At 41.0% G+C, this 23,052-nt stretch overlaps 2 protein-coding genes across 2 annotated transcripts in view; both read left to right on the forward strand.

Moving 5' to 3' along the window:
* LOC122806064 (serine/threonine-protein kinase ULK3-like) overlaps nucleotides 1-15,556 on the forward strand; it is a 571,755-nt gene extending 556,199 nt beyond the window's left edge. The window contains exons 11-12 of the mRNA XM_044076303.1: nucleotides 14,635-14,696; nucleotides 15,386-15,556. Of these exons, the coding sequence (XP_043932238.1) occupies nucleotides 14,635-14,696; nucleotides 15,386-15,556 (233 nt within the window). The remainder of the gene's footprint in view (nucleotides 1-14,634; nucleotides 14,697-15,385) is intronic.
* A 471-nt stretch (nucleotides 15,557-16,027) lies between these two features.
* Nucleotides 16,028-23,052, forward strand: part of LOC122806065 (serine/threonine-protein kinase ULK3-like) — a 631,732-nt gene continuing 624,707 nt past the window's right edge. Inside the window, exon 1 of the mRNA XM_044076304.1 lies at nucleotides 16,028-16,135. Within this exon, the coding sequence (XP_043932239.1) occupies nucleotides 16,028-16,135 (108 nt within the window). The remainder of the gene's footprint in view (nucleotides 16,136-23,052) is intronic.

Raw genomic sequence — 23,052 nt, forward strand, 5'->3', positions numbered from 1 at the left:
AAAATAACACACCCAACATACTAGCAATAGGTGACTATAGTCAGGCACACTGACGTCCCACTCACTAGGCTGAACAGGGAGAAGGTTACTGTTAGCTGCCTGTCAGGTGCCAGGATCCGCCACATAACGCAAGCTCTCAGGTCACTCCAGAACAAGTACGAATATGACTCTTGTCATTGTCCATATTGGTGTGAATGACATGAGCTGTACCTCCCTTGACTACATGAAAAGAGACATGGAGGAGCTCTCTGATCACGAGCCCAGGCCGGTATGACTCTGACCCTGAGTAGCATCCTGCCCTCACCAAGAATGATACCACGGTATAAAGAAAACATTATCTATTTCAACAATTGGCTAAGCTTCTGGTGTCATTCAAAGGGGATCCAGTGTCTGTCAGCCTGGGATGACATGCTCAACAAGCCACGCTGCTTTGCTAGAGACAGCTTGCACCTGTCACCCTTAGGCTTTCGAATACTGGCCAAGGCTCTTGCCACCCCCATAGTGCCTTTTTTAGGCAAGGCTCAAAATACAAACCCACTACCATAAATAGCACAAGTAACAAAAAACTAAGGGTAATGCTACTCAATGCCTAACCTCAAAATGCATGCACTCGAGGCACTCCTCAGTATGGAGAAAATCAATGTATGTGCAGTAACAGAAACCCGGTTTAAGGAGCCAGAGAGCACCCCCGACACTACCAGGCTACAACTCATACCATACATTTCGGCCACAAAACCCGTACCGAAATACAAAAGGCGGGGGTGTATCCATATTCATCAAGGATACCCACACCTCCAGGTTTGTGGCACAGCACGATGCTTCAGAGATCATCCAAGTGCAACTAACAACGGGCAAAACTGCAATTCAAATTGTAGCTTGCTACAGATCACCCACCATGTTCCAGGACCCCCATTCCGCATTTCTGGAAACATTGGGAAACGTAAAGGTCCTACCAAACACCCTGATAATGGGTGATTTCAATTCCCTAACATTAACTGGGAGAACTACTCAAGTACCAACTCCCTTGCCCAACATTTCCTACAATTTATAAAGTCAAACGCCCTGGATCAACTGGTCAAAACCCCCAACAGAGGTGACAACATATTGGACCTAGTCATCACCAACATGGGTGACTGGTGTTCCACACCAGAGGTCAACCCATCTTTGGTTAGATCTGACCATAAACTAATCACTCTGGATATCCACATTCCGCCCACACCCTCGGTCAAAGAAACCACTGTGAAAAACTTTTCAAAAGCAAACTTCACGTTACTTAAAACCGAGGTGGGAAGTTTCAAAGCCCCCATGCCAAAGGGTAGTGCTGTCCAAGCTGAAAAATCTTTTACTAATGCACTCTATGGGCACTACAAGAATGCATGGATCATGCTGTCCCAAGCAAAACCAAGACTCACTCCTCCAAGAAAAGGAAACCAGTCTGGTGGACCCCCTGTCATAAGCAAGCTATACAATAGAAGGAGGAAACTAGTACAGAAAAGAGTAAAATCCCAAGAAGGGAAGACTTCCCTGATCAGTATCAGCAAGAAACTACGATCCCTCATAAAATCATCCAAAGCTAGCTTCGAAAGAAAAATTGCCAAGAACTCAGATAACCACAAGGCATTCTTTAGCTATGTCAAGAATCTAAGTGGCAATTCTCAGATCTGCTCGGAGTTGGTGCAGAATGGCACAAAATGCACTGAACCGACCGATATCACCAACATCCTGGCAGACAGGTTCAGTGCAAACTTCACCCCCCTCTTACCCCCAAAAGGGCCCATAACCATACCAGAAGAATGTAGTGTCCCTGAAGTCACAGACACTCAGGTTAAAACAGCCCTCTTCAAAGCCAAAAACACAGCATCAATGGGACTGGACAGTGTCCCAGGCTGCGTCCTACATGAGCTCAAAGATGAACTAACCCCTCACCTTAACACACTGTTCAAACTCAGCCTCTCCACAGGCTACGTGCCCATAGAGTGGCACACAGCAACGGTTATTCCGCTCCACAAAGGTAGAGCCACAACAGTTCCCGGGAACTATCGCCCTATAAGCCTGACTAGCTTGGTCTGCAAGGCTGTGAAGTGCATAATCATGGATCTCATAAACAGAGACATTGGGAACCTCCAAACACTGGACCATACCCAGTTCGGTTTTAAGGGCAGGTCATGCCTCCTAAACCTGGTGGACTTCTTTGAGACAGTTACCAAGGCTATAGACGAGGGAAAGGTGGTCCACACAGCCTACCTAGACCTCGCAAAGGCCTTCGACACCATTTCCCATTCAGGTATTATAGACAAGCTCACCAGCCTGAGCATAAACCCCCTACATCATGAGATGAGTTGCCAACTGGCTCACGGACAGAATCCACATGTTAAGAGTTGCGTGAGCTAGGTCTGACTCTAAACCGGTTACAAGTGGCATTTCCCAGGGCTGAGTCCTAGGACCCCTCCTGTTCAGCATATACTTCTCAGAGGTACAGGCAAGCACAGAAGGACTGTGGCTGACCAAGTTCGCAGACGACTACAAACTAGGGGCTATAATTGACTCTCTGGCGGACAGAGACATCCTACAAAAGGGTCTCAGTGAGACAGATACCTGGTGTCAAAACCATGGCCACAAGCTAATTTGCCAAAAAGTGCATAGTCATCCCCTTTGGAATAAACAAAGTACCCACAAACTATCACATAGCTGGTAGCCCCCTAAATGCGGAAAATGTAATAAGGGATCTGGGGACCCAAGTAGATAGTAACCCCTCCTTTGATAATCACATTGCCAAAGTAGTTAGAAAATCCTTCTATGCGGCCCACCTAATCACAAAAGGGTTTGCATCCAGATCAAAAGAGGTCATTGTGCCCCTCTATGCATCACTCATCAGACCCATCATAGAATACAACACCCCATTTGGGATGTACCTTACAAGGCAGCTGCAATAGCTGGAAAGACCACAGATGTACCTCACCAAGAGGATCACTGGCCTCAAACAGATGCCCTATGCAGCTCGACTGAAGAAACTCCAGCTGTACTCGATTGCATACCGCATACTCTGTTGCATACCGCCTACTCAGAGGTGATCTCTGCCTGACATACAAAGCCATGTCCAACCCAGAATTGATGGACATGCTCCACCTAAAGAAAACCATATCCCCTTAAGCCACACGTCCAGGGATCTAAACCTCACCACAACAATAAATAGGATGTGCTGGATGGATAGATTCCTGTCCCAGAGACTTCCCATGCTCTGGACCAAGATTCCAATCTACATTAGGCAGAGCTCCTCACTAACCCTCTTCAAGAGAAACCTTGACGAGTGGATGGGAAACATAAAGTTTACCCCGGGGATCACTTCAATGGCTCTGCTGGACAGACGCACAGGGAACTTATCTAAGGGGGCGGCAAAAGCCAACACATTCCGGCTAGGCTTATAAATGCCTTCGGGCAGATAGCCTAGTACCTACCTATGAATCTATGAGATAAGAGAGCCAAGATTCAAGGGAGTGGGAGAGGAAAGGACAGGAAGAGACATTAAGAAAATGGCAAAACATTTTTAATCCAAGTAATTTTGTTTTTAATGCTCATTTATCAGTTTTGTCAAGAGTTTTCATTCATTCCTACATATAAGGGAAATATTACAGTACATTATTGGTTGATTTAAAATTGTATGTGCAAAAGTTAAATTTGCATTATTTCTTACATAATGTACCACACTTTAATGAAGTGGTTTTCTTTAGGTGGAGCATGTCCATCAATTCTGGGTTGGACATGGCTTTGTATGTCATTCTGTATTATAGAGCTAAATTGTTGCTTAGATGTCTGTTGTCTTACTGTTCTGCAAATATACAGCGATCAGTATATATTTTTTTGGTTTTATAATTTGCACTCTGATTCCTCACATCTCTGTTGAAACTGGTCCCCCCCCCCCCCGTTCTTGGTTGGAGTTTAAATTTGGTGGCTTTTGCAGTGCCCGCCCCACTGTAGATTTGATCTAGGACACTCCCCCAGTCCCATCTCTTTACCGCATTTAACCTAATAAACCCTTTCTGCACTTGCTTTTAGTCCTTTTTAATTTAATTACATTTTTTCAAACATTGTGTGGACTAATATTGCTACATACTCAAGTGTGCCAGCTTACACTGCATGTGAATTGTTTTTACTACTGTTTTTGCTACTTTTCTGGAAAAAAAATGTATCTGCTTTTACTGTATTTGTGTTTCTTCCTACTTTATTTTGCTTTTGCGTCATCTTAAAAGTACTCAATTGTATTTATTACTGCTTGGTGTATCTCATTCTAAGCCTTTTAGTTTAAGCACTTGGGCTTCAGACCAGTTGTTTTACATTAAGAAGGTTTGTGGTCTGCACTGTGGTGGCAGAACAGGTAGCTTACATCCTTCTAAGTTGGGAACTGCTGATTGAGGGCTCAGTGTCTGTTATTCTAAAAGTGTATTAATTTTGGTTTAAGCACTTGGGCTTCAGGCCAGTTATTTTACATTAGAAGGGTTCGTGGTCTGCACTCTTGTGGGAGGAGAGGCTGGACTCTGCCCTTTTGAACTGGGAATTTCTGGTTAAAGGCTTATAGTGCCTGCATATTTGAACTGCTTCTTACTGAAATTGGTACACCTTGTTTGCTGTAGCAAAGACTAGATCCAGGCCTGCTGAATCTAACTTTGTTTGTATAACTTGAGCACTAATCCAGGCATTCTTTAAAGTATTCAGTTGTATTTATTACTGCTTGGTAGTAACTTGATTAAAGTGTAGCTATCATTCTAAGTCTTTTGGATTAAGCACTTGGGCTTCAGACCAGTTGTTTTACATTAGGAAGGTTTGTGGCCTGCACTGTGGTGGCAGGACAGGTAGCTTAAATCCTTCTAAGTTGGGAACTGCTGATTGAGGGCTCAGTGTCTGTTATTCTAAAAGTATGTTAGTTCTGGTTTAAGCACTTGGGTTTCAGTCCAGTTATTTTACATTAAGAAGGTTCGTGGCCTGCACTCTTGTGGGAGGAGAGGCTGGACTCTGCCCTTCTGAGCTGGGAATTTCTGGTTAAAGGCTTATAGTGCCTGCATATTTGAACTGTTTCTTACTAAAACTGGTACACCTTGTTTGCTGTAGCATAGACTAGATCCAGGCCTGCTGAATCTAGCTTTGTTTGTATGCTTGTTGTTTGTTTGCTTATTTCCCTGAAACGCTAACTCCACCTAAAATGCCGCTTTTCAGCGCTTCTGTGGATCCCTAGTGATATCTGCATTGCTTACTGTACTTATTTCCTTGTTTCACTTGTAAGAAAGTTACTGTTTGTCGTTTTTGCATTTAAGTTACCTGTAACACATTGCATTTAAGTTACCTGGCACTTGCCCACTAAAGCAATTATATATGTCAGCACTAAAAAATTAAAAGCATTACACCCTCACAAACTCCTCTTGAGTACCTTGTTCCCCATTAGCCCTTTTTTTCCAATTATAAAGGAATTCCCAATACTATTCTAGCATGTCCAAAGGTCAGTTGTCAATCTCCTCTCCGGTCCAGCTGGTGAATCTGGGAATCTTGAGGCAATGTTACAACTGCCTCATGTACACAGACAACCCTCTCCTCCTCCCAACAAATTCCAACACATGTGAGAGATGCAACCATATAGCCCTACAAGAGGGGAAAATATACTGGACCTGATCATCACCAACATGGGGACTCTATGCTCCAGACTAGAAGTGTATCCCTCATTGGTAAGATCAGACCATAAACTAATCTCACTGGATATTCACATACCGACTCCACCCCCTGCCGTGAAACCACAGTGAAAAACTTCTCTAATGCAAATTTCACACTCCTCAAAACCGAGGTGGAATCCTTCAAAGCCCTCGGGCCTGTGGAAAATACGGCTCAGACCGCAGTATCCTTTATAAACGCATTCTATGAACACCTTCAGGAATGCATGGATCATGCAATCCCAAATAAAACCAAGTCCCAATCCTCCAAAGGCAGACGTCCTGTCCGGTGGACCCCAGCCATAAACAAACTATACAATAGAAGGAGGAAGCTACTACATGATGGAGCAAAATCCCAAAAAGGGAAGGCATCTCTGATCAGTATTAGCAAAAAACTATGGGCACTCATAAAATCGTCTAAGGCCAGCTTCGAGAGGAAAATTGCACAGGACACTAAGGATAATCACAAGGCTTTCTTTAGTTATGTTAGGAACCTGGGTGGGAATTCCCAGATATGCTCAGAATTAGTCCAAAATGACAAAAAATACACCGAACCCACAGACATTGCCAACATCCTAGCTGACAGGTTCAGCGCAAACTTCTCCCCCCACCACCAAAAGGGCAAATATCTATCCCAGCAGAGTGCTGCCCCCCTGACATCTCAGATGTTCAGGTAAGAGCTGCCCTCTCCAAAGCAAAAACACAGCATCAATGGGACCAGACGGTGTCCCGGGCTGCGTCCTACATGAACTCCGAGAAGAGCTAAACCCAAACATAAAACTACTGTTCAGTCTCAGCCTTACTACAGGATATGTACCCAAAGAGTGGCGTACAGCAACAGTGGTCCCTCTCCACAAAGGTGGTGCCTCAACGGATCCTGGAAACTATCGCCCCATAAGCTTGACTAGCTTGGTCTGCAAAGCTATGGAAAGGATCATCATGGACCTCATAAATAAAGATATTGGGGACCTACAGACACTGGATCCTACCCAGTTTGGCTTTGTTAAGGGCAGATCCTGCCTCTTAAACCTGGTTGATTTCTTTGAAACAGTCACTAAGGCCATTGACGAGGGGACGGTGGTCCACACAGCCTACCTGGACCTCGCAAAAGCCTTCGATACAATACCCCACTCAGGCATTATAGATAAGCTCACCAGCTTAAATATAAACCCCTATGTCACTAGATGGGTTGCAAACTGGCTCAAGGACAGAACCCACACGGTTAGAATTGCTGGAGCCTTGTCAGACTCCAAACCAGTTACAAGTGGCGTCCCACAAGGCTCAATCCTGGGACCTCTCTTGTTTGGTATATATTTCTCGGAGGTACAGGCCAACACGGAAGGACTGTGGCTGACCAAGTTTGCAGATGACTGCAAACTGGGCGCCATAATCGACACTCCAACCGACACAAGCATCCTCCAAAAGGGCCTCATAGAAACAGACAACTAGTGCCAGAGCCATGGCCTCAAGCTAAACGCCAAAAAGTGTATAGTCATCCCTTTGGCAAAAACAAAGTGCCCACAAATTACCACATAGGTGGTAATCCATTAAGTACAGAAGAAGTAATTAGGGACCTGGGGACCCAAGTTGATAGCAATCTCTCATTTGACAACCACGTGGCCAAAGTGGTTAGAAAAACATTTTATATAGCCCACCTAATCATGAAGGGATTCACATCTAGATCAGGGAGGTCATCGTGCCTCTTTACTCATCCCTCATCAGGCCCATAATTGAGTACAATGCCCCTTTGGGATGTACCTTACCAGACACCTGCAGCAACTGGAAAGACCCCAAGTACCTCACCAAGAGGATCAAAGGGCTCAAACAGATGCCATATGCTGCCCGGTTAAAGAAACTCCAGCTCTACTCAGTGGCATACCGCCTGCTCAGAGGCGATCTGTGCCTGACGTATAAAGCCATGTCCAACCCAGAATTAATGGACATGCTGCATCTCAGAAAATCCAAATCCCATTGAGCTCTGCGCTCGAGACTTGAACCTCAGCACTGAAATAAATAGGACATGCTGGAGGGACAGATTCATAACCCAGAGGCTCCCTTCACTCTGGAATAAAATCCCAGTCCAGGTTAGGCAGAGTCCCTCATTGACTCTCTTCAAGAGGAATCTTGATGAGTGGATGGGAGATCGTAGGTTTACCCCGGGTATCACTTCTGTGTCACTGTTAGACAGAGGCACAGTATACTAACCTCGAAAAATGGCATAGCAAAATTATTTTAAAATGGGTGGCGAAAGCCAAACACACTCTGGCTAGGCTTATAAATGCCCTAGGGCAGATAGCCTAGTATGAACCTATGAACCTAAGAATGAAATAAGACCTAAAGGTACATACAGTCCTGCACTTCATTACACTTTACAAGTATTTGAGGAGGTCTGTGAAAAAGATGCATGTCAGATCTCGAAGGCAAAACTTAAATGGTATAATTTATACTTCAGTGAAAGGTCAGCATTAAGGCAGCTTTCACAGAATAACAACATTGTGGTGATGAAAGCTGATAAAGGGAATGGTGTAGTAATAATGAACAATGATGATTATAAAACGGCAGTGCTGGATTTGTTGAAGGATGAAAATTGTTATGAAGAAGTATCAATCCACAAAACCAAACCTGCATTAGAGCCATATCACAAACTAAACTTCTAGGAGTTATAATAGACGTAATACTTAATCTTTGATCTACACATCTAAAACTGCATAAAAAAAACATCAGAAACTAGGCACCCTCTATGAGCATAAATTGTACCTCATACTCACCGCTAGACAAACCCTTGCACTATCCTATTTGCTTCCTTCAATTTTAAACAGTGCCCATTTGTTCACTAACATTCAAAGCTCCTTAAAATCCAAGATTGAGTCCTGTTATAACAAGGTTGCCAGGTTCGCTACCAACGAAACTTACTCCTCCCATCAATGCATCTCCCTATGCAAACTAAAATGGCTCGAACTTCCCCATCACCTAACCTACTTGCAGTTAACCACAGCGCACAATATCATTACCAAACTTTCCAATTGTGCATCCCTCACCTCCCTGTTTACTCTCCATAAGCCCTCCTGACAACTCAGATCTGAAAATCAATTCCTTCTAAAAGTGCAAATACCCAATCTAGCAGTTGGTCAATCTTTCTTCTCGTGTACCATTGCTAAAACTTGAAATTCCCTACTCAGCTCTATCAGAACTATTTCCAATCACATATCCTTCAAAAAGTCTCTAAAAACAGCATTTCTTAGCCCTATGGCAATGTACATGTGGATACAACTACAGAGCATCTTCCCCCACCTGATCTCACTAACTTTTTTCTCCCCTCTGCTTAACAGTTATGCAACTATCTCTTGCTGTCTTCACTCTATAGTATCCAAAGCAGATGATATGTTGTACTTTGTATATAGTATATACTGCCTTTGTTATTCTAGCTAGAAATTTATGATATGATTGTATGTCTTTTTTTTAAGTTATCTCTATGTATGTAGAAAATGTGATTGTATTTAAATTTCTGTTGTATGTGGAGCTTTTCTCCCTGGGCCTCCACTGAAAATGGGCATATTTTGGCCCAGTGGACTGTCCTGGTAAACAAATGCAAATAAATAAATACATTAGTTCATAAGACGTTTTCAGAGATTGACATACTGCTATATGATACATTTTGTCAAGGCTACATTGATTTTGAATTCTAATGCTTTTAAAGGTGGATTTTCCCAAAATGGCTAGGTTATTTGGGATACCAAAAATTCATAAATACAAAATCCACCTTTTAGACTGGTAGTAGCTGTTCCAGATGACATACCTATGGAAGCATGGAGGTGTTTAGGAGAAGTGGCAGTGGAGTTTTTAACCAGATTGTTTAATAAAATCTTGGAAAATGAGAGGATGCCTGAGGAGTGGAGAAAGTGTTTTGTTACCAATTTTTAAGAATAAGGGTGATGTGCAGAGCTGTAGTAACTACAGAGGGATAAAACTGATCAGTCACGGCATGAAGTTATAGGAAAGAGTAGTGGAAGCTAGGTTAAGAAAGGAGGTGATGATTAGTGATCAGCAGTATGGTTTCATTCCGGAAAAGAGCACTACAGATGCAGTGTTTGCTCTGAGAGTGTTGATGGAGAAGTACAGAGCAGGTTAGAAGGAGTTGCATTGTGTCTTTGTGGACTTAGAGAAAGCATATGACAGGGTGCCTAGAGTGGAATTGTTGTTGTATGAGGAAGGTCGGGAGTGGCAGAAAAGTATGTAAGAGTGGTACATGATATGTACGAGGATAATGTGATGGTGGTGAGTTCTGTGGTGAGAGTGACTGATGCGTGTAAGGTGGAGGTGGGATTACATCAAGGGTCAGTTCTGAGCCCTTTCGTATTTGCACTAGTGATGGACAGGTTGACAGACAAGATCAGACAGGAGTCCCTGTGGATTATGATCTTTGCAGATGACATTGTGATCTGTAATGAGTGTAGGGAACAGGCTGAGGAGACCCTGGAGAGGTGGAGATATGCTCTAGAGAGGAGAGGAATGAAGGTCAGCAGGACTACGACAGAATATATGTGTGTGAATGAGGAGGTGGATGGAGGAATGGTGAGGATGCAGGGAGTAGAGCTGGCAAAGGTGGATAAGTTTAAATACTTGGGATCAACAGTTCAGAGTAATGGTGAGTGTAGAAGAGAGGTGAAGAAGAGAGTACAGGCAGGGTGGAGTGGGTGGAGAAGAGTGTCAGGAGTGATTTGTGACAGATTGGTACCAGCAAGAGTGAAAGGGAAGTTCTACAAGAGGGTAGTGAGACCAGTTATGTTATATGGGTTGGAGACTGTGGCACTGACAAAAAGGCAGGAGTCATAGCTGGATGTGGCAGAGTTAAAGATGTTAAGATTTGCATTAGGTGTGACTAGGATGGATAGGATTAGGAATCAGTATATTAGAGGGTCAGCTCAGGTTGGACAGTTTAGAGACAAAGTCAGAAAGGTGAGATTGCATTGGTTTGGACGTGCTGAGGAGGGATGCTAAGGATGGAGCTGCCGGGTAAGAGAAAAAGATGAAGGCCTAAGATAAGGTTTATGGACGTGGTGGGAGAGGACATGCAGGTGGTTGGTGTGACAGAGCAAGATGCAGAGGACAGGAAGAAATGGAAACAGATGATCCGCTGTGGCGACCCCTAGTGGGAACAGCCAAAAGAAGAAGAAAAAGACTGATAGTAGCTGCTGAATTTTATAAAACAGAGACAATTTCATTTTACTTAGGTTATGTTTTGAATCATATTGTGCATCATTCCAGTTGGTTATGTAAGATATTCTTGGCATTTGTTGGAATTAATAAGTAAATTGACTGCCAGAAGCATCAAGGTATTTTGGTCATGTTAGATGTAGTTTTGTTATACACCAGTATGCATCAGGAGCAAGGTCTGTATTATGTAAGGAAATTTCTTACAAATCTTAAAAAGTTTGATAACAAGGATATCAGTACACTTTATGTTAGAATTGTTATTAGATGATGATTTCTTTGGTTTTGGAAACAGGATTTTTAAACAGAAGAAAGGTGCGATGGGAGCCAGGATGGCACCAGTTTGGTCATGGCATGGTGGGAGCATGAATTTTTAAACTCCCACCATGTAGCCTCTAAAATAGGTTTCTATAAACATTTATACAGCATTGGTTTATCAATTATTTTTTTTTAGATCTTACCATTACATTAGATGAAGAAAAAATTCTCAAGTAAAGTTTGTAGAAAAGAGGGTTTTGTGAATAATTATTTTCATGAGAAGAGTCAGCAACCCTTACATATAAACAAAGGGGGTTATTAACTGACAATTGATCAGACTAAGTAGAATCAGTAGTAGAGACTGTGAGTTTTATGAAGATGTAAATTATGTAAGGACATTAATCATTGACAGGTTTTATGACAGTGACTTCTTGTCAAACATTATAGAGGAAGTGGTAATGTTAACACACAGTATACCCAAGCCACTTTTAAATTTGGGCAAAGAAACTTTGATGGAGAAAAAAGTTAAAGAACCCAGTACAGCCAAATATAATAACCAGACTTTTAATAGATGATTTCCGTTACCTATTACTCAAGATAATGGTAGCATGAAGAACACATTCATAGCTGGCCTTAGGCTTAGGCCAACTAGGCGCCTGCCTAGGGCGCCACTCTAGCAGGGATGTTTTTCCAGTATTTATTTGTTTATTTTTTGTAGTAAAAAAATGGTTTCTTTAAAATGTGTTGATTGAAAACAGGAAAAACTGGAGAGTGAGACAACCTGTGAGAAAAAGGAAGAAAAAAGTAATCTGAATGGTGCAGGTAGACCAGGATAGGATCACTGGGTAGTGGTGGTGGTGGTGGGGGCGCTGTGGAGCCCCTTTTGCCTATGGCACCAGTTGACTCAAGGCTAGCCTTGAACATATTTAATAAATAATTGGAAAATTATTTTAGGAAATAAAATATTGCTTAAAGTGATTGGTGAGAGACCTCTTTTCACTTATAAGCATGCTGATAATATAAAGGCTTTATTAGAAAAAAAACAAAACCACAATAATTCAGACAGAGTTTTGTAAGGAGGCACTTAAAAAGTCCAGTACATGTAAATATTGCAAGTTTATCTGTGATGCATCAAATGTTTATGTAAAAGGAATAAATAAAAACAATTTGGACAAAGGACAGATTTGATTGTAACGCTAAAGGTATAGTGCATCTGGCAAGTTGTGAAACCTGTAAGAGCTACAATGTTAGAAAAACAATTAGAAAATTGTCTGAGAAAATAGGAGTATACTGCAGCCATATAAAATAAAGATTTTAATAATTCCTTGGAAAACATGCTGCACAGTGTAATCATTTTATAAAGTTTCAATTTTTTTGTGCTTGAAAATGTTTCTTTGGATGGTTTTACAGGGAATATTAACTTACATTTGGTACGAAAGGAAGCAGAGTGACAGATTAGACTGGCATCTGACAAAACACCTGGTTTAAATGAATTTATAAACATTAAATGTTTTTATCTCAAAGAATTTGATAAAAAATATCTTTTGATAATGATATCTTATGAAATTAATTATTTAATGAATTTTATAAAAAAGTTTACTTGGTAATATGTTATTTATATGAACCAGTAAGTTTTTTAAGAAAGGAAGTGGGATGGATATGGTTATTGGGTGAAAGGAAGTCACATGATATGTTTCTTTATTATTTAAGATGACTCATTAGTACATTTAATATTTCTGAAGAAGTTCTGTTGTAAATAAAAGAACAAAAGCACTTAAATTTAACTCACAAACGCTTTGGCTTGAATTTGTTGAGAATGGTGTGGTGTTTTCTTGTTTTAAAAAATCAATATTTCTGGTTTATTTATTTTTTTGCATGACATAGATAATCATACAAGCCTCTTATGCTTGAAAACTACTACTTAAATTAAAAATAAATTTAGTCAAGACCTGACTTAATATCAGTAATTAAAAGTAACTGATAATGATACAGTTGTATTTGTTGGCTTGTTTGTGTTTTGTAACCAAGTAAGTTCAATTGGGCAGTACCTATTTTTGGTACAGAACAAGGGAGAAAAGCTTCAAAAATATTGTAAGTAGTTGTAGAATTAAACTGCTTTCAAAATGAGAAGCAGCAAATGCAGTATTAAAATACAAGTCAGAAGCAAAGAAGTACTTAACAAAAATAAAAATTTATGCAGAAGGAGAACACTGAAAGACATGAAATGAAATCAAGTACAAGGCCAGTTCAGAATTTTGGATATAATCTTATATCATGATGAGGGTGCATGTTTACAAAGGGACACTATATTCTTAATAAGTAGTCAGTGAAGAGAAGGTAAGGTACTTGTAGAAAAAACTATATGTAATGTTTCCGATGAACTTCTAAAACTGCATTAATTATTTGCAGGAAATAGTAGACAATAACATGAAGGTGAATAGAGGCGGTGGGAGATGGGGAAGGAGAGACAGATGAAAATAAAGAGGAAGCAAAAAGAGTAATGCAGTATGGTGAATAAGTGGTAAAATACAAAAAGGAAGAAGACAAAAAGAATGAAGTGCAGGAACAGAGAAAAGAAACCTGAAAGCTAGGTCTTAGGAATGGAATTGGATGATCTGAACAAAGGAGAATGAAAGGAAAAATGAAAGTTGTAGGCAGGGTGGGGGAGAAGCATCTGAATTAAGTTTACACACACTCACTCAAACTCACTCACACACACACACACACACACACACACACACACACACACACACACACACACACACACACACACACACTCACACTCACACACTCCACACACACCACACACACACCACACACACACACACACACTCACACACACTCACACACACACACACACACACACTGCACACACACTCACACACCACACTCTCACACACCACACTCTCACACACCACACTCTCACACACCACACACACACTCTCCACACACACGCACACACACACACAGTCTCACACTCTCACACACACTCACACACACACACACACACTCCACACACTCACTCACACACACACACACTCCTCACACACTCCACACACACTCACCACTCACACACCACACACACTCACTCCACCACACACACCACACACACTTCCTCCACACTCACACTCCTCACACACACCACACACACACACACACACACACACACACACACACCACACACACACACACACACACACACACCACACACACACACACACACACACACACACACACACACACACACACACACCTCACACACTCACACACACTCAGACACATTCTCACACACACACACTCACACTCACTCAAACTCACTCACACACACACACACACACACACACACACACACACACACACACACACATATTTGGTTGCAGTAAAAGCCTGAAGTGTATTTGCAAAACTGTCTTAGACTAAGTAAATATCACACTATCATTATTGTTTATTTTTGCTGTTCTTATTTTTTCAGAAATGTCTAAAGATAAACCAACTCTGTATGCTGCACTGCAGACGGCTTCTGCTGTAACCTTGGTAAGTTTGGAGTACTTTGAGGGGTATGAGAAAAATGAAATAGTTTTTCTACAGAGTATTGTTGGGAATGAGATTTTTTTAGCTATGCCATTTTGTGTAAGTTGCTAGCCTTGGTACTTAGGGGCAGTAGCTAAGGTTTGAAAAGCATAGTAAACTGGTAGCTTTATCAGAGTTCATTTCTGTGTTTGTTCCCATGGCATCAGGACAGTACATATTACTGAACAGCTGAGAAAGATTTGTGCCATGGGCCAAACTGATATATAGCTAGGAGTGTGGTGTCTGACAGACTAGTAACCAACACAGCACAGCCATTCTCATTTTATTCTCCTTGTAAATTGTTGACAACTGAGCCATTTGCATAGAGTAGGAGTGCGCGTTTTAGTGTTTTTAACCCTTTAACATTGGATGCAGGATTAGCTCAGCATCCAGTAGCAGTGCCACTTCATTGATTTCAGAGAAAGCTTGGTTTACTTGTGTTTCTTTTTTAAGATCTAAAAATCATAAAAAAACACAGTTTTGAAATGAAAATAGAAGAGCTCCAACACGCAACTGATGAGGGTTCACTATTTCATTGGTACAGTCAAGGTGCTAACAAAATAATTATACTGAATTAATTTTACAAGTTGACCTTGATCCAAATCCAAAACTGAGTCAGCATGGTGTTTATTAGCACACACTTTCACTTCCAGATAGTAACAGACCATGGCAAACCATTCTTTAGCCTGTTACTTTGGGAGCAAAGAGCTGATGCAAGTTGCCTTAATTCATCTGATGTTGATGCTTACTCAGTGATTTGTCATCAGTTTCAGAAGAAACTTAAAATTGAGCAGGTGATCTGTGGTTCAGGAGAGGCTTCCTAATTAAAGCTTCATTTAAAAAGAAATATTTGTAGTACATCAGGTACAGCTGTAGATGGCATTAGTGGCATATGTTGCCCACAATGGCAGTGGTTCATAGGTTCATGGCTAAGTACTAGACTAGCTGCCCTTGCAGGACATTGGAAGCCTAGCCAGTTTCCCCTTTTTGTACTTGAAATAACCTCTCCCATTTTGTTATAGATTGACATTACACATCCCATGGTTGAGAAAGTAACTAGAATCATACCATAGATAATTTGAGAGGACCCATACATGGGATAAAACATTTAGGAGAGCTGCGTATGTCCATTAGTAGTACAGGGGGCATTTTTGGAGCAAATTTTCTGTTTCCCATCCATAGATCAAAGTTGCTGTTGCATATGGACAGTGATGAACTTTATTTTATGTGAAGAGGGGGCCTGTTCCATAGCAGCAGTAATTTGTACAATGATACATATTTTTTTAATTTAAAAGATGGTAGATATGGGAGGTGAATATATAGTCATAAGTGATGCTTCTGGCAGGAGACATGGATTTGTGGGCAAAGTTAACAACATACACATCAATAATCCGTTGTTTTTGGTATGTCCAGTATTAAAATGTTTAGTGTTGTTTGAGAGTGCAGTCTGTTTGTGAAAGTAACTTATCACTGCTGCCCACTTGATCACAGTTAAGCAGTTATCAGTGTAGCTGTCAGAGGCACTGTGTATGTATGTTTTTTGTGTAAAAAAATGTTACATAGTCTTGAATACATGACAGAGAAAGAAATAACATGAAATACATTTAAATTGTCAGAATGTCTTTCAGTTGATCACAGTCTAGTATGTGTAGCTAGTCAGCAAGTGTTTTTCTTACCTTTGGGTTGGAGACAGTCTGTTGTCCCCTGCTGTCACTTGATCACAATTAATTATCATTTTGGCCTTCTTAGGGACGCCATATGAAACAATTGAAATGTATTACTGTGGTCAGAATTTATTTCACGTGATCATAGTCAAGCATCACAGATGTCAACACTCAGTAAGTAGATTATTTCTGGAAAGTGTATTATATATGCAAAGTCGCCCACTAATACTGTTTAATCATAGCTAAACAGTCATAGGTCTAGGTCATTAGGATGGTGTGCATCTGTGTCTTTTTCAGGCAAGTCTGAGTGTGAATTGCAGCATTTATTTAGACAATTAATACACGTTTTTCACAGCCATGGGAGACTTGCACAGAACAGAGACATATTCTAGGAGTATGTGTGAAAGAAACAAAGTATAGTTTTGTGATGTTTCATAAATGCAGTTAAGACAACCCATGTTTAACTTTCAGAAGTATTATGGTTACAGTTTCACAACTATGTTACAGATATTTTTTTGATTTTACTAACATAAGCCATGCATATTTATTTACATTTATTTATTTTATTTTACATTTGTTTACCAGGAAAGTGCGACTGGACACATGTCCTTTTGCAGTGGAGGCCCTGGAAGAAAAGCTCCACAAAACATACAGCAGTAACTAGTATAGTAATAAAGTAGTACAAGAAATAAGATACTGGCTTAGACTAGGACAGATAATGTATAAGTTTAAACAATTGCTAAGTAATCACAAAGTTAAACAGATTAATATAAAGACATAACCATTATACAATTTTGTGTAAATAGAGAAACTTCAAGGCTGGTCAGACAGTACAATGCACTTGAGCTGCTTCATGTTCAAATCACCAAAGGTAAAATCCAATACCACTTCCTTGCAAGCTATAGGTTCCCCTCTATGGTCCAGAAAACCCATACCATGTATTTAAACTTATTGAAACACTAACCATCCAACCCAGTACCATATTCATGGGTGATTTTAATTACCCCACTGTTAACCAGGAATCCTATATGACATCAAACGTACATGCACAGCGATTTCTGGATTTTGTAAATTAGTGAGGATCTAGTCAGTACACCAACCAGGGGTGCAACCATACTGGATCTGGTCCTCACTAATATGGGAGAGTGCTGCACACCCCTTTCTGTAATGCCTTCCCTGGTAAGATCAAACCACAAAATGGTCTCCTTTGAAGTAAAAATGAAACGTGGACCCCCAGTTCAGCCGGGAATATTCAGGAACTATTCTAAGACTAACCTCCTGCTATTGAGAACCTGGCAAAATTTCAAGCCCCTGTAAACCCTGAAAACACTTCTGCCAATGCAGAACTGTTCACAGAAACCCTGTACAAGCATGTTAATACCATTGTAGAAGCAGCTGTACCCACCCGAAAAAAGTACAGAAGTAACTCAAAAAACAAGCCATCCTGGTGAAATCACAACATCAGTCGGATGTATAACAGGAGGAAGAAAATAATGGCAAAAATTAGGAGGTGCAGCACTCAGCAGGATAAAATCATTCTCATTAAATTAAACAAACAACTCAGAGGGCAAATAAAGTCTACCAAAGTCAAATTTTAGGTAAGTTTGGCCTCCTAGGACAAGGACAACCACTAAGCATTCTTTAGCTATATACACAACCTCAAAGGCAATGCACAATTGTGTGCAGAGCTCATTGTAAATGGAGCCACTTATACTGAGCCAGAAGATATAGCAAACCTCCTGGCTAATAAATTCATCTCCAACTTTACCCTTCTCTCCCCCCTCAACCTTCTCTCAGGAAATATCATGAAATATAACTCCCCCTACTATCACTAGGGAATAGGTCCTTAATGCTCTGTCTAAGACAAAGAACACTGCATCAGTGGGCCCAGACAGTATTCCAGGATACCTTCTAAGTAGCATGAAATATGACCTATCAAGGCCTCTGGAATTACTATTTAACTGTAGCCACCAAACAAACTTCATGCCTCATGAATGGAGAAAGGCAACAGTCATCCATCTGCACAAAGGTGGGCCATCTACAGACCCATAAGTCTTACTAGTCTTATATATAAAGTCATGGAAAGAATTGTCATGGAGATGATCAATAGAGATATAGTAAACCTCCAGACACTGGACCCAACCCAGTTTGGTTTCGTAAAGGGCAGATCATGCCTCCTCAAACTGGTGGACTTCTTTGAGAAGGTCACCAAAGCAATGTATGGTGGCAGAATCGTTCACACTGCCTACCTTGACCTGGCCAAGGCATTTGACACAATACCCCACTCGAGCATTGTTGACAAACTCAAGAGGGTAGGTACAAGCCCGTATGTCACCCAGTGGATAGCCAACTGGCTCACATACAGGACCCAGGAAGTTAGAACTGTGAGTCCACCTCTACAAAGAGGCCAGTCACAAGTGGAATCCCTCAGGGATCAGTCCTTGGAATGGTCCTTTTTGGCATTTACTTCTCAGAAGTCAAGGCCAGTGTCAGTGGTCTCTGGCTTACTAAATTTGCAGAGGATTGCAAATTAGGAGCTGTCCTTGAATCTCACACTGACACAAATGTTCTCCAAGAGGGCTGACACAGACAAACAAGTGGTGTCAGAGTCAAGGACTAAAACTGAATGTCAAGAAATGCATAGTAGTATCCTTTGGGAAGTCATCCATCCCTGGTTAACTATCATATTGCCAAACATACCCCTTAGAGTTGACCCAGTAGTCAGGGACTTAGGGACACACACAGTAATCTAGCCTTTGATCATCACGTTTCTGCAGTGGTGAGGAAATCATTCTATGTTGTGCAACTTATAAACAAAGGTATGGCATCTAAGTCCAAGGAAGTCATTGTTCCACTGTATTCGGTATTCATCAGACCTATCATTGAGTACAATGCCCCCTTTGGTATGTACCAATCCAGGCATATCCACCAACTGGAATGTCCACAGAGGTTCCTCACTAAAAGAATACAGGGCATAATTAATATGTCTTATGCAGACCACCTCAAGGCCCTATTCCTGTATTCTGTCTCCTACAGGCTTTTGAGGGGAGATCTATGCCTGGCATACAGGGCATTATCAGACCCCACTCTGGACCTCTTGCATATCTACAAAACAAACGGTACCAGAATTACCCGTTCTAAAGACTTAAACCTTGCCTGTGATCTAAATAAGACCTGCTGGAGAGTTAGGTCTGTATCTACCCCTTCTGTGGAACAGGCTCCACATCCATGTAAAATAGCCTTCCTCCCTAATCCAATTCAATTGCAACTCGGACAATTGGATGGGAAACCGGAAATTCATCTCTGGTTTGGCACCTGTGTCTCTGATGCAAACAGGTAACTTGTAAGTGGTTCATCTCCCAGGCCCATGCTTACACTTATCAAGGGTATCAGAACTCAAGAGATTTGGGATGCATGTCTATGCTTAAAAAGACCCTTATGGTCATTAGTATAGTAAACACCTATGAACCAAGTGACACTCCACAATTACACATATTTTTCACATAGATTGCAATGAGAACTCAAATATTTCCTCATATCAACAGTATAATAGTAATGAGAAATATTAGTATGCCTTGAGGCATTATGTAATTAGAATAGACAAAGGAAGGTGATGTTCATAGGTGTTTACTAGGCTAACAACCACAAGGGCCTTTTTAAGCCTAGCCATGCATGCCAAATCTCTGACAAGTTCTGATACCCTTGATAAGTGTAAGCATGTCCCTAGGAGGTGAACCATTTACAGGTTAGCTGTGTTCATTAGGGGGGCAGTTGCCAAACCAAGGATGAATTTCCGGTTTCCCATCCAATTGTCCAAGTTGCAGTTGAGTTGGGTTAGGGAGGAACTCTGCTTCACATGGATGGAGAGCCTGTTCCATAGATGGGGGTAGTCTCTGGGATACATACCTATCTCTCCAGCTGGTCCTATTTATATCACAGGCAAGGTTTAAGTCTTTAGAAGGGGTAATTCTGGTGCTGTTTGTTTTGTGGAGATGCAGGAGGTCCATCAGAGTGGGGTCTAACAATGCCCTGTATGCCAGTCATAGATCTCCCCTCAAAAGCCTGTAGGAGACAAAATACAGGGATAGGTCCTTGAGGCAGTCTGCATAGGACATTTTACTTACACCCTGTATTCTTTTAATGAGTAACCTCTATGGACGTTCCAATTGTTTGATATGCCTAGTTAGGTACATACCAAAGGGGGCAAAGTACTCAATGATAGGTCTGATGAATCAGACCTATCATAGTCAGAATTTGCTACAGAATACACAGAGGGCGTTGTAGTTTGCAAGTGGAACAAGGTAGTACGAAGGTCAGAGAGAGAGATGTTAGGAGTAGAACAAGGACATAGCCATTTGTTGTTTAAGTGGGTTTTTAGTGTTTTAAACTGGGATAGTGAAGTAATGGTTGTAATGCTTTCTGGTAGTTCATTCCAATTTTTTCCAATATAATTTGAGAAGAGGGAATCTCCTGCTTGATTTTTGGATGCATTGATTTTTATGTAGTGTTTGTTAGAGGAGTGTAAGGTTCTGCTAGTGGCATATGGTTGAAGTAATATTTGCAGAGCAGGTGTTCTCTCAGGTTCATGGAGGATTTTATGGGCCATGCTTAACTGTATGTAATGAAGGAGTTGGGGGAGGGCTAGCCATTGAGTTGCTTGAGTGCTGTACAGTGTGCATTCTAGCAGGTAAGTTTGTAGCATATCTGGCAATCTTGTTATAACAGGATTCAAGTTTTGCTAGCTCAGATTTTAATAGATTTGTAAGTATGGGGACTGCATACAGTAGTGTGGAGATTAAGCAAGTTTGGTTAATGGCAGTCTCAGTATTGTTAGTGAAGTAGTGTTGAGCCCTATACAGTGTTACAAGTTTTTTATGTACTTTCTTTACAGCTTGGGAAATGTGAATATCAAATTTTAGTTTGCAGTCAATTTTGACTCCTAAAAGTTTGGTGTGACATAATGGAGATATGATGATGTTATTTAATGATACTATTTTGAAAGTATTAGTGGATGGGACTGAGTTAGTGTAATGGAAGATCATAAGTTTCTTTTTTAGGCGGTTTAATATTAGTTGAGCATTTGTGAGCCAGGATTCAACTGCTAGAAAGGATTCTTGTGTTAGATTATGAAGTTGTTGAAGTGAGGAAGCAGTGCATATCACTGTCGAGTCGTCTGCATGTCAGATGAGAGAGACTTGTGGGGTTGACCTTTGAAGGTTATTTGTAAATATTGAGAAAAGTAGTGGGCCTAAGATAGAGCCTTTTGAGGTACCCCTAGGGTAACTGGCAGTAGGGGTGATAAAGTATGTTGCCAAGAAACTGCTTGCTGGCATCTAGTTAGGTAATCCTGGAAACACGCAAGGGTAAAATTACAAAAGTTTCGTTCGGAGAGAATGTTTAGAAGTTAATTACGAGAAACCATATCAAAGACTTTTGAAAGGTCAAGAAAGATAGGATACACAGTTGTTGTTCCTGTGATAGTTGAAGGTATTGGTAAATGACATTAAGGCAGTTGTGCTGTGAAATGGTCGAAAGCCGTGCTGAGTGTTTGTTAGTATGCAGATAATCAGTAACTTGCATGTGAATGACCCTTTCTAGTATTTTAGACAGTGGTGATATCGCGATTGGGCAGTAGTTAGAGAGATCTGTTGAGGAGCCAGCTTTATGTAGAGGTATAACGTAGGAGGTTTTCCAAATGGGAGGGGCTTGTTGGTCTGCTGTGGATCTATTGATTAGAATTGATATAGGATAAGCTATTCATCTGCTGTCAGTTTTAGGAACTCGGCAGGCAAGTTGTATGCAGCTAATGTAGTGGGTTTTAGCTTCTTCAGCAGTTTTTTGATTGTGTCAGTGGCTATAGGTTGCAGGGAGAAGGTTGATTTAATATTGGGAGAAGCAGTGGTAGTTTTGATAGGTGAGGGGGTTTGATTGTTGGACAGTGCTAGGATGGTTTCATTAAAGTATGTATTAAATTGAGTAGCAATATTGCCTGAGTTATTAGTAGTGGTGGGGGAGGTGTGCTGATTTTGCCTGGTAAAAGTATATTGTTTATAACTGCCCAGAAGTTTTGTAGATTATTATGGTGCTTTGATTGGATTTCAAAGTAGTAATTTATTTTGTCTTGTTTAATTTGCCTCTTTGCTTTATTTCTGAGTTCTCGGTAGGTTTGTAAAGTGGGTTGGGACCTTTATTCCAAGTTGCCCAGTCCTTGTCTCTAGGCTTAAGTAGTGATTGTGTTTCTTTTGTTAATGATGGGGCATACTTGGATTTAACATGTGCATATCTGCTGGGGTTGAAGTTGTCAGTAGCTTCCTGTAGGGGTAACAGTTTCAGTGGTGTACAGTTGCAGTGTTTGAGTATAACTGTGAGGTTGTTGGGGTTCAGGTGTTTTTTGTTTCTTATTTGTTTAAATGTGGTTTGTTTAGATGAGTTAATTTGTTTCTTGATTAGATAAGGAGGGAAGTAATCACTGAGACTGGTAGACAGCCAAAGGGAATATAGAGGGTTGGCCTATTTGTTATTATCCAGTCTACTGTGGAGTGTTTATTGGATGGCTTATTAAATCTAGTGGGTGACTGGATGAGTTGAGTGAAGCTGTGCAGGTTGATGCAGTTTTTGGAGTTTGAGGAGTTGCAGTCTAACCAGTCTACATTGAA

Source organism: Protopterus annectens, chromosome 7.part0 (assembly GCF_019279795.1).
Source record: "Protopterus annectens isolate FY-2018-M chromosome 7.part0, PAN1.0, whole genome shotgun sequence".
In the NCBI taxonomy this organism is placed as follows: domain Eukaryota; kingdom Metazoa; phylum Chordata; order Ceratodontiformes; family Protopteridae; genus Protopterus; species Protopterus annectens.